General features: G+C 54.0%; 1 protein-coding gene across 9 annotated transcripts in view; it reads right to left on the bottom strand.

Moving 5' to 3' along the window:
- Window positions 1–12,500, bottom strand: part of ebf1a (EBF transcription factor 1a) — a 151,216-nt gene that overhangs the window by 25,030 nt on the left and 113,686 nt on the right. For all 9 annotated transcript variants that reach the window (XR_010328770.1, XM_064325293.1, XM_064325289.1 and 6 more), the window contains one exon: window positions 996–1,084. Coding sequence is in view for 8 of the 9 variants with exons in the window: in XM_064325293.1 (XP_064181363.1) it covers window positions 996–1,084 (89 nt within the window). In the remaining variant the exon portion in view is untranslated. The remainder of the gene's footprint in view (window positions 1–995; window positions 1,085–12,500) is intronic.

The raw sequence follows: 12,500 nt of genomic DNA, 5'->3' as shown, positions 1-12,500 counted from the left end.
CAGGCAGAAACTCACACTACAAAAATGATTTGTGATCCTAGGTTCCCAGTTTCCCCCCTGTGACAGTGGTCCCCCTCAGTGAGTGTGTACAGGACGTCCTGTATGACTGGGGCCAGATTTCTGATTTCGACACTCCCCCTCCTCCTCCATGGTGCCCTAGTACTCTGCAATGGAAGCGTGTCTGTCCCAACACTGATTCTGCGCTGTGCAGTGACTCCAGTCTGCCTGCTCTCCACTGGAGGACAGAGGGAGAGACGTCTTCCCTCCCACTGTCCCAGAGCTTATATCGGCACAAACACATGAAATAGATCAGAGATTAATGCGTCTGCCATTAACCTCTATTACATCTTCACACCGTTCTGCGTTTAATGATTTCCAAACCCAGAGGTGCTCCAAGGCTTCAGCCTGCAGTAGATCAACCTATCAGCCCATGCTTATGACGTAGCCCCGCCTCTCTCTTTGCATGAGGACCAATCCGGGAGCAGCTACCTGACCAGGGTGGCCCTGGGACCACGCCCCTGCCACAGGGGTGATTACTCTTTACTCCCTTAAGCCCTGCTGTTTCTTTAGGGCTCAAACGCATGGAACAGGAGCGTGTGTGTGTGTGTGTGCATGAGAGAGAGAGAGAGAGTGTGTGTGTGTGTGCGTGAGAGAGAGAGAGTGTGTGTGTGTGTGTGTGTGTGTGTGTGTGTGAGAGAGAGAGAGTGTGTGTGTGTGTGTGAGAGAGAGAGAGAGAGAGAGAGTGTGTGTGTGTGTGTGTGTGAGAGAGAGAGAGAGAGCGTGTGTGTGTGTGTGTGTGTGTGTGTGTTGTGAGAGAGAGAGTGGAGAGGAGAGAGAGGGTGGTGTGTGTGTGTGTGTGTGTGAGAGAGAAGCGTGTGTGTGTGTGTGTGAGTGAGCGTGTGTGTGTGTGTGCGTGAGAGAGAGAGGAAGAGGAGGGGCCAGGGGAAGGCGGAGCCAGGACCACCAGCCCCAGCGCAGACGGCTGTGAGACTGACCTTTGGCAGGCGCTCTGGGTCGCCCGGATGCCGTGGAATCACCTTCTGTAGCCGCTGGAAGCCGTAGTCGATGGTGGGCTCGTTCAGCGCTGGGCGGAAGCAGACGTTGAAAACAGAGTTAAAACGGCATAATCGTTAATGCCAGATTCAAACTCCTTTATGATCATACAAAACATATCAAGCAAAATTGCATTCAGTTCTTTGACAAACTCAATCCTCAAACAATCCCTAACCCTAATCCCCCCCCCCCCCAGATGACTGTGTTTAACAGCCCACACGGAGCCCTGAACACATCGGGGGCGACGTTTCTGTCCTCCACACAGGACACAGGGCGCCAGACCTCTCCTCTGTCTTCGCGCTAAACGATGACATCACACAGCAGCGCGTTCCCCCCGGTTACCGTACGGGAGGGAGGGAAAGCGTTTCTGCCGAAAATGAGCGCGAGGCGAGAGAGCGCGTCAGTAAATCAGCAAACTTAACAAAGTGCAGCGGATTTAAACAAGCGAGCCGGTTAATGGGAAGCGTTTAGCGCTTCCACAGCAGCGCACGGCGCCTGTTTTATAAGAGTGTGAGCGCAGGAGCACAGCGCCGGAGCGGCAGGGTAACGCGGAGGAGAGAGAGGACGTTTACTTTAGATTTAGCAGCGTAATTACAGGGATGAGTCCTTTATCTGTCAGGCGTAAGTGGCCGTCAGTCAGCAAGGCCGAGGAATGACGTCTGTAACTCAGTCTGTAACTCAGTCTGTAACTCGGTCTGTAACTCAGTCTGTAACTCGGTCTGTAACTCGGTCTGTAACTCGGTCTGTAACTCAGTCTGTAACTCAGTCTGTAACTCGGTCTGTAACTCAGACAGCGGAGAGCTTCTGCGGAGAAGAGACCTGACCAGGGGGAAGACAGGCGTTGGGTTGTTTACCCAGGCGCCATTTTTAAGAGCTGTGTTGGGTCATTTACCTGGGCGCCATTTTTAAGGGCTCTGTTGGGTCGTTTACCTGGGCATCATTTTTAAGAGCACTGTTGGGTCATTGAGGTATTTCCCCTTTCAGCCAGCAGACAGCTGCTAAGGGCTGAGATAGCGTAGGGCTGGCTGCATTTTTACAACCGTAGTTTAAAATTAATCCTGTTCTACGAGGGCACCACGAGGGCACTGCCCAAATGAGAGGCGCGGGTGAGGGGCGGGTCATTAAGATGCGCATCTGAGTCAAAGTCAAAACAGCTCAACCCCCTGTCCCCCCCCCCCCCCCCCCAGACAGGGGGCTGTTCCCTCGGCCAGGTCCCGGGGTAGCTGCAGAGGCCTCGATAATAACTAAATATTTGCGAAGCAATGTGATCCGTTGATGTTGCTGAACGTCCGCACCTCCGCACCCCCGGGCCCCCCCCCCGAAGCCCCGAGCTCACGGCCCTGTTTATATAACCCCCCCCCCCGGGCCTTTGTCATGGCGACCGCGCTGCTCTGACACCGAGACAATGACCCTTTCTTCAGCCACACCGCCGTGTGTTTGGCTGTTTGTCTGCAGCGGGGCCTACAGGTCCCTACGGACCACCAGCCCTAAGAGCTCTCTGAGATTCATTAGAGAGAGAGGGAGAGGGGGGGAGAGAGGGGAAGAGAGAGGGAGGGAGGGAGAAAGAGAGAGTGTGTGTGTGTGTGTGTGTGTGAGAGAGAGAGAGAGTGAATGCACAGTTGTTCACTGGTGAAAAGGACTGAGTGATGGTTGTGGGGACCTCAGTGTGGGGCAGTGAGGAACAGGAGGGACCCCACCCCACCCCACACCGCCCCACATGCCAACCCCCCGTCCCGTCCCACCCAACCCCACCCCACCTCACACCGCCCCACACCATGCCAACCCTGGGGACCCCATGCCAACCCCCTGTCCCAGCACAAGCAAAGGGGCATCTGACCCTGTGGGCAAGACCCCTAATGCGCCTCATTCAATAAAAACAAAAACTCTAAAATCACACTATACGGGAACACAATCACTGACATTCATACCACACCACAGAACTGCGTCCAGGCTGTCCCCCCCCCCCCCCTTCGTTCTCTTCAGAACGCTTACATTAGCTACCTGTATGGCTGGAACGCTAAATTAATATTTCAGCGTGCGCTCCGACGCTGGCACTGATAGCAACAGAGACGGAAGAAAAACAAGACTCTCCCCACAGTCGTTTCCTCGCTGTCACTCTCTCTCTCTCTCTCTCTCTCTCTCTCATGGACTCACTCACTTCCCCGCTAGTACATCTTTAATTTAACATAATGAATCCCTTTTGTGGCAACAAAGCCTCGATTGTTAATCAAAAGGCTGTCAGGGATGACTGGGGGTGGGGGGGGGACTCGCTCCCTCCCGTCTCCGCGACGCGTGCAGCGGGGCGATCGACGTGTAATACAGGCGATTAAACGCGGGCGTTCAGACGGGGCGGGGAGCGGGCGGCTCGGGGCGGGGAGCGGGAGCTCGGGGCGGGGAGCTCGGGGCGGGGAGCGTGTGGCTCGGGGCGGGAGCTCGGGGCGGGAGCGTGTGGCTCGGGCGGGAGCTCGGGGCGGGGAGCGTGTGGCTCGGGGGCGGGGAGCGGGGAGCTCGGGGCGGGGAGTGTGTGGCTCGGGGCGGGAGCTCGGGGCGGGGGCGGGAGCTCGGGGGCGGGGAGCGGGAGCTCGGGGTGGGGAGCGGGGAGCGTTCAGATGGGGCGGGGAGCGTGTGGCTCGGGGCGGGGCGGGAGCGGGGAGTTCGGGGCGGGGAGCGTGTGGCTCGGGGCGGGGGGCGGGGAGCGGGGAGTTCGGGGCGGGGAGCGTGTTGGCTCGGGGCGGGGAGCTCGGGCGGGAGCGTGTGGCTCGGGGCGGGGAGCTCGGGCGGGAGCGTGTGGCTCGGGGGCGGGGAGCGGGGAGCTCGGGGCGGGGAGTGTGTGGCTCGGGGCGGGGAGCGGGAGCTCGGGGCGGGGAGTGTGTGGCTCGGGCGGGAGCTCGGGGCGGGGGCGGGGAGCTCGGGGCGGGAGCGGGAGCTCGGGGCGGGGAGCGGGAGCGTTCAGATGGGGCGGGAGCGTGTGGCTCGGGGCGGGGGGCGGGAGCGGGGAGTTCGGGGCGGGGAGCGGTGGCTCGGGCGGGGGCGGGAGCGGGGAGTTCGGGGCGGGAGCGGTGGCTCGGGGCGTAGCGTGTGGCTCGGGGGCGGAGCGCGCGGCGGCGGCGCGGTGGAAATCAGCCCTCCTGCGCTGACACAGGTAATTCAATTAGCCGCGACTTAACATTAATATCTAAGGGAAAATAAATACAGAGAAAATCTCAGTGCCAGAGCGGAGACACACACACACACACGTGCTCACACACACGTTCACACACGCACGCGCGCGCGCACAAACACACACGAGCGGGATTAAAATCTCGCCGTCCTCCACCTTCTCAGACGGGCAAACAGGCACCGCGCTCAGAGTCTGCCTCTGATACTCCACCGCGACCTCCACGGGATCTAATTAAGGCTCAGGCATAACTAATCGATTTGCTTAATAATGTCAAATAAACTGATGTGCACTGGCTTCCATTTCACCGGACATGAGTTCAAAATTAACACTTGACAGAGAGGTAAAAAAATCCTGTTTAGTTTTTTTTTTTTTTCAAAACCCCTTGCACCCAGGCATGTTATAGCTGTGTTACAAATGTGTAATAACAGTCTCTTGTTATAACAGGCCATCTGTACAAACCCTTTAATTTGTCAGTTGAAAGGACCTCCGACTGCACAGACGAGACCTTGAGGAAACAAAACGCGATTGCGACGGAACGAGGAAGCACACGGCGGGCGGGGGGGCAGCGTGGGGCACATTAACCCTCCCGGGGGCACCCCTCTTCAAAGAGACCTTTTCAACACGACCGTCGGTGAGTCTGTCTCCCCGCCTCCCGTCTGCCGGGCCCTGAGGGCTCGAATTCTCCCCTCCTGAAGGCCAGCGACCCCCCCCCCCCCCGCCCCCACGCCCCCCCCGCCTCGTGTCCCCGCAGAACCACATCTGACCGCGCAGGCTGGCGAGCGCCGGACGTCCTCAGGGTCGGGGGACGGAAGGCTGGCATCAGATGGCGTCGCACGCACGATAAACTCCTTCAGCTACACAAACGCCGAGCCTCTTTTTCCCCTCCGAGCTGCCCCCGGGTTTCCATTTTTAAGGACTTGGCAGACGCGTTTAGCCAAAGAGGCTCACAAACAAACAAAAGCGCACTTAGCACGGCTATGCTAACCGCCGCCACGGCTCGAGATTACAGTCAAATCAGCGCTGTCCTCTGCATGTGTGCAGCAGGGCTATGAAACACAGAGAGAGCACTGCCCATGCTCTCTGCGCTTACTGCACTTTTAGCCAATCAGAGTCCAGTGTGGTCATAATGGAAGTAAAGCTTCTGGCTTTTGGTTGGTGAGTAAAACAGAAATGGTGTTTTTTTTTCTGCGCTACTTGACCTCCACAGCACACACACGACTGGGCGACAGCACACAAACACAGCCCACACCACCCCCACCGCCCCCCCATCAGGAGGAGGCGGAGAGATAAAGGGCATTTAGCGCGCTGTGTTCTCATCTCATCTACCCCCCCCCCCCCCCCGACGCCACGCAGGTGCCAAACGGAAAGGTTACAGAAACGGAGACGACAGAGCGAGCCGGCTGTCTGGGAGAAACGCCTTCAGCCGCGAAAACACAGGAGATCACAGCCTGACCACCGGGGGCAGCGCTGAGCAGTACTGCCCAAGGGACCCACAGGAGTATCTCTGATCAGTACAGACCAGGGGATCCACTGGAGTATCACTGACCGGTACAGACCAGGGGATCCACTGGAGTATCACTGACCGGTACAGTCCAGGGGATTCACTGGAGTATCACTGACCGGTACAGACCAGGGGATCCACTGGAATATCACTGACCGGTACAGACCAGGGGATCCACTGGAATATCACTGACCATTAGGGAGGAGGGGATCTACTGCATTAAAAACATGCAATATGGCCGTCTGCTTCAGTAAAACCGTCTGTGATAAGGCCGTTTACATCACTAAAACCATCTGTTACGTTCCTGTTTACCAACTGCGCTGTTCCACATGCGCTGATATAAACACGGAGGCATCGGGGGGGGGGCTGGGGGGGGGCAACATTTGGAAGGAGAAGGGAACCGTGACAGAGAGCAGACACGGCCTGGCGATCCACACAAAACCAGGCCCGAGAGTCGCAGAGCCCACCCAGCCCAAGGCTGACAATACATCATCTTTAAACAGACTTCCTGTAATTAGGGCCGGGGCGAGTGGCACTGGGTCCATAAGTCCTTAAAGCGCGAGGGGGGGGGGGCGGGGGGGGGGATAATGGCTGGGGGCGGGGCGGGGGCTGGGGCGGGGCGGGGCGTTTGGGCGGGGCCTGGCCTAACAGCCTCATTAGCGAGTCGATACAGAGACGGATGGGATTGGTCGCTGTGTAAACAGCACGTCCGTAGATTTCTTACTGCCCCCCCTCCCCCCCCCCTCCATTCCTATCGATTTCTGCATTCGGTCCAATCTTCTCCCCAGCCAAGCAGATAATGTATACTTACGAAGGAGAGGAGTGGGAGAGTGGGAGAGAGGAAGAGAGGAAGAGAGGAAGAGAGGGAGAACATTGCATGATTGTGGATATAACTGCTGTATTTTGTAAAAGGTATTCGAAATGGGAATTTATTAAGTGAATATATTTATATACAGTAACATTATCTCAGACGCTCGTTCTTGAGCGATTAGAAGTTCAGGAAATGTTCCGCTGGACAGTTTCTGATTGGCAGGTTTCGGCTGCATGCCGCAGTACAGAAACAGGCTCTTTTAATTTTAATTTGGAAATAAAAATGAAAGCGCGGGCTGATATGAGCAGAGCTGCCGTTAGAGATGCACACGGAGACGAATGAGGAAGTGAAATCCCGCATCTCACCCCATCTCTCCCCTCGCCCCGACTTTCCCCAAACACAGAACCACTTAAACCACAAGCTGTGTATTTATAGGGAACCAGATTCTCTCTTTTTCGTGTGTGTGCGCGTGTGTAACTGTTTTGTTGTTGTGTCGTCTCATTTATTCCAAGACCGGAGCTCAGAGACATGCTTTACAGCTCTCTCTGGACCGTATTAATGCGCTGCGGACAGAAATAGCTGGGGGGGGGGGGGGACTGTGCACCCCTCCCACTCACAACAGCTTCCTATTTTAACTTACACATTTATATTTCAACAAGCTCTGCCTGCTGACACAAGGGGTCACATACAAATTTTTATCTTCTTAAATATCGCTTCTTTTTTTCTTCCTGCTGTTACTGGTTTGTAAAAATAATCCGTTCTTTTTTTTACCCTTAATAATATCAACTGCCGCACACATGCACCTCCATGCAGATTCACACAGACCACTGATCCACAACGCTTTTCGTCTTTTCACTGGCGAAGGGAGTGAATGTAAAATTCATTAAAAAGGGTTGCTGCTGCGTTTCGTGTCCCCAGAACCAGCAGGTGCCGCCCCTGCAGGACCCGAAATGTGGCCTCATCCGGGGGAACATCGCCTCTCGGGTCAATACCACGAGCTCGCGCGCAAAATAAGTGTCCCGTCGGCAGCGCTACCCTTCTTGCGTCTGAAAAAATAAAAAATCAAATCAAAACGAGTAAAACGCAAAAGCGATAAATAAACGAAGGAGCATCAGCCGCTCCTGGAGGATTCCCTGCAATCACACGGATCAATGCTCATTGAAATTTCATGAAGTCGGACGCAGGACGCTTTATATTTCACAATAACGGCCGCGCCGGACAGGAGGGGGGCGGGGCCCCACAGCCCAAATTCGCAAGCGGGCCCAAACAGAGAAGCAGACAGAAAGCGTGGGGAAAATTCACAGCCCCACGTAGAAAAAATTCCTCGTGCTACATCGACCCTCACGAGGTTCGACCGGCTCTAACCGCGTTTATACGACTCCGATAGAAAGCGTACTCTACTCTGTCGGAGCTGCTTTTACACTGAACCGTTATCTGCGCTACATTTCATACAGGTCCAGGCTAAACAAATTCACAGCACATTTGAAAATGTTGTGGTTGGAAAGCGGCCGACCCTCAGACCTGCTGGAATAACACAAACCGCCATGACGGGGATTTCTCTCCCGCCTCTCGCTGCGTTTGCTTTAAAACGTCCGTGTGAAACAAGCGAGCGCTTCAGCTCCCGATCCTGCGGAGGAATCGCATCGAGCGCGAAGCGGGCGGCGCGACAGGGAGAAGGAGAGAGAGAGAGAGAGAGAGAGAGAGGGAGCGAGAGAGAGAGAGAGAGAGAGAGAGTTTCTGCTTTCCGTCCACTTTGCAGAACATGGCTTAGCGCCACGCCGGGGCGTGAAACGGACTGCGTGTTACACGCGTGTGACGTGTGATCAGTGTGTGTGTAACGTGTGATCAGCGTGTGTGTGACGTGTGATCAGTGTGTGTGACGTGTGAGGAGTGTGTGTGACGTGTGATCAGTGTGTGTGACGTGTGAGGAGTGTGTGTGACGAGTGTGTGACGTCTCTCTGCTCGAGCGCTGAGTCGCCATGGCGGCAGAGCTGAGCAGCGTGCGCTGGGCGATCGGTTCTGAGCCTCGCAGTTTAATGAGCACTTCTGGGCTGTACCGGGCCGATCATATCAGTGACATAATGAGCGCGGTGATGCTGGGCTCACCGCCCATCTCCACCCCCCGTCCCGCCCCCCCACCCCCTCTCTCTCCCAACCCCCTCTCTCTCTCCTTCTCTCTCTCTCTGTCTGTCTCTCTCTCTGCCTGAATCTCTCTCTCCGTCTCTCTCTCTGTCTCTCTCTCTGCCTGAATCTCTCTCCCTCTCTCCCCTTCTTCTCCCCACAGGTTTGTCTTCCTCAGGTGTGATCTCGTGTGTTGTGTACCCGAGGGAGGGGGGGGGGGGGAGATCAATACGTGCAGCGGCAGGTCACTCGATAACCCTGAATTACTGCTTCATTTTTCTCCTTATTATAGATGAGCCCTGTTATTCCCCCCCCCCAGCCCCCCCCACCACCAGGGGATCGATGCCTTACAATCTCATTTTTATCCATTTTTCCATAAACCCAGTGATTGCATTTATTTGGAAAATCCGACAGGATAAATAAGGCGTTGCTTTTGGTGGAAAAAAAGACGAGGTAGAACCATAGACGTAAAATGGATCGCTTGTTTCCTGATCCTGCACAGAGCCGGCAGTCTGAAGACATCTGTGCTACGTTTACTTGACATTTTTTTTAGTGAATCAATTTCACTAAGTACATTCCTTCAGCAAAAAGGAAAAAAAAATTAACCAGTTGCAAACCACGCAGGTATGTCTTTTATAAACAATAAGCAGCTTTTTAGTCCTGACAGAATGTCATGCATTCACATGAAGCCCGAGCCACCACACAGTAGAGTCCAGTTCCAGGAAAAAGGATTCTATGGATCTATGTTCCGAGATTATCCAGAATTATTTAATCACATTTCCTTTTTAATCAGAGATGTGTGGTTCTATTTTCTATTTGTAAGTCACCGATCAGTGATTAACAATAAAAATGTTTTTTGTTGTTGTTTTTGACAATAATGCTCCTTAATTTGTATAATTAAAGTTTTAATTATTTTGAAGTCAAAGCGTCCACACACACACATATATATATATATATATATATATAAATGCTAATCAGATTGTGTAAGGGTGAAGCAGTGACCAGACATTTTTAAGCACTGGCTAATTTGGTTCCCGCCAAAACGCAAACCGTTTTAAATTGGCAAAATTAAATATGGTTTTAAATAGACTTACAAAGCTTGTGATATCGCTCAATATATACCTATCTTACAGCTGACAGATATTTATCTACAGCCAAGAATTTGGATGATTATGCACATTTTATAAACTGACTTGAAGAAAATGCTGTTCTAAGTCTGCCAGCTTTCAAAAATGTCAATGTTTTAATTCCCTTTACAATGGAATTGTTTTTTATGTTTTTGTTTTTTTTGCCATAAATGGTTTAAAAAAAAAGATTACAGTTTGTCTTGAAATAAGGATCAGCGTGAAACTACAGTTAGATAGAGACTGTAAATAGAGCTCTTAAATAGAGGCGTAGAGACACTTTTTTTGAACCCATCAGGAAATACTGTGCATGTTGATGCAATAATAGCGGGACTCTGATTATGGGAGAATGTTACAGGGCTCTTCCTCATCTGAGAGGGGGGGGGGGGGGGGGGGCAGCCCCCCCAGTTTAATCAACACTGTCCTCTGCACAGGTCCAATAAACCCCACTGAGAATTCACCATCGGGAGAGAAAGAGCAAAAAGACCATCTCAGCATACAGCACTGACTTTACTGCCTTCATCTTCTGTGTGTGTGTGTGTGTGTGTGTGTGTGTGTGTGTGTGTGTGTGTGTGTGTGTGGTGAGTGTGTGTGTGTGGTGTGTGTGTGTGTGTGTGTGTGTGTGTGTGTGTGTGGTGGTGTTGTAGTGTGTGTGGAGTGTGTGTGTGTGTGTGTGTGTGTGTGTGTGTGTGTGTGAGTGTGTGTGTGTGTGTGTGTGCACAGCAGTCTTCATACTATGGGCAGGACACAGGCGCCAGTGGGGGACCCCTTTTCTCCTGATTCGAATCCAAACCCCGAGTGCCAAGTCAGCGGTACACAAGGCACACGCACAACACTAACTGGGCAACACGGCACCCATGTTCCCACGTACACCAGCAACACATCACACAACACGACACACTACACACGCCAAACCACGCCACATACACGTACAAGGGTACACACACACACACACACGTCACACCCTACACACCTCAGCACACCATCACACCACACCACAGCACACCACACTCACACACTCACGCACACACACACTCACACACACACATCACACGCACACGCACACGCACACGCACACCACACGCACCCCACACACACGCACACCACACGTACACACACACACACACACACACACACACACTCAAGTTTATCAGATTTCCTCCTCGGTTGAAGCCCTGCCGCTCCCCAGCAGTACTGAATAATATTTCATATGCACCCAATCAGAGCACGGACACCAGAATAAAATTCCTATAATTTGATCCAACAGAGTCCTTTAATATGGACGGGAGGCGCGTCCCGCAGCGGACAGGGCTGCATTCTGAGCAGGGACAAATTGAGTGCGGGACGGGGAGACCCATTCATCAACACCTCCAATCTGTGACCCGCGCAGGGCCCCCGTGCCTCCCTCCGGCAGATAGCATTATAACTCTGCTGCATGTATAAAAAATATAAATAAATAAAGAAATAAAGAAATGATGTCAGGACAGCCGCTCTAACAAATGACGGGAGAGTGGCAATCCAGCCCAGGGAGCACGCCGCCGAAGAAGAAGGAAATGAGATAAAAGGAAGACAGAAAGAGAAGAAGAGAGAGAAAGAGAGAAAGGGAGAGAGAGGAGGGAGGGAAGGAGAGAGACAGAGGGAGGGAGGGAGGGAGATGGAAGGAAGGAAGAAGTGAGAGAGAAAGGGGGAGAGTGCAGGGAGGGAAAGAGAAGAGAGACAGAGGGAGGGACAGAGAGGATGAAAGAGAGAGAGGAGAGAGGGAAAGAGAAGGAGACAGACAGAGGGAGGGTGAAAAAGAGAGAGACAAAGAGAGAGAGAGAGAGAAAGAAAGGGACAGAGAGGGTGAAAGAGAGAGAGAGAGAGAAAGGAAGGGACAGAGAGGGTGAAAGAGAGAGAGAGAGAGAAAGGAAGGGACAGAGAGGGTGAAAGAGAGAGAGAGAGAGAAATGAAGGGACAGAGAGGGTGAAAGAGAGAGAGAGAGAGAGAAAGGGACAGAGAGGGTGAGAGAGAGAGAGAGTGGGCCCAGCCCTGTGTGCTGTGTTATCAGCACAGTGGCATGTGGGGTATGGGGGTCCCAGATGAGGCGGGCCTAATAGCTTCTGATGATAAGTCTAATTGCAGGGCGGCTGTTTGGGCCTAATTGCGGAGCGCCGTAGGGACACAGGGGGCGCCTCTGTCGGCAGGATTAGGCAGGAGCGCCTCCCCCCCGACCCCCCTCTGCTTGCCCGCTCTCCTCCTGTCTCTTTATCGATCGCCGCTCCGCACCTTTGCCCGTAAAACACGACGGGGAGATCAGGAGGATACTCCTCAGGTAGCTCCCCTCTGCTCTCTGATCACCCCCCCTGTGTGACAGAGGCCCCACCCCACCCCACCACCACCCACCCATTTAACAGCAGACAGAGTCACACAGTAATGACTTGTCCACGGATGGCAGAAGCGGCGCGGTAGCGCTAGCGTTTACGCGCACGGCGGAGTCGCGTGCTTCCCCCCGGCTCGCTGGTGCAGCGGTCCCGCTGTGTAAATAATTCAAGCCCAATAAGCACTTAGTCCGAGGCGAAGGAGCAGGGCGGGGCGGGGCGGGGCGGGGGGGGGGAAGGGGGGGGCGGCGGCTTAATTGCGCGCAGTGTGATTGGAGGCAAAACAGCAGAACACAGCATCTGCCCCGAAACCCGCCCCTGTTTGTTCCGTGTTCCCCGCCTCGCTCTCCGACAGGCGTGACGGGGAACGCGT

Source organism: Anguilla rostrata, chromosome 3, assembly GCF_018555375.3.
Source record: "Anguilla rostrata isolate EN2019 chromosome 3, ASM1855537v3, whole genome shotgun sequence".
NCBI lineage: Eukaryota > Metazoa > Chordata > Actinopteri > Anguilliformes > Anguillidae > Anguilla > Anguilla rostrata.
This window is presented reverse-complemented; position numbering and strand designations above follow the sequence as displayed.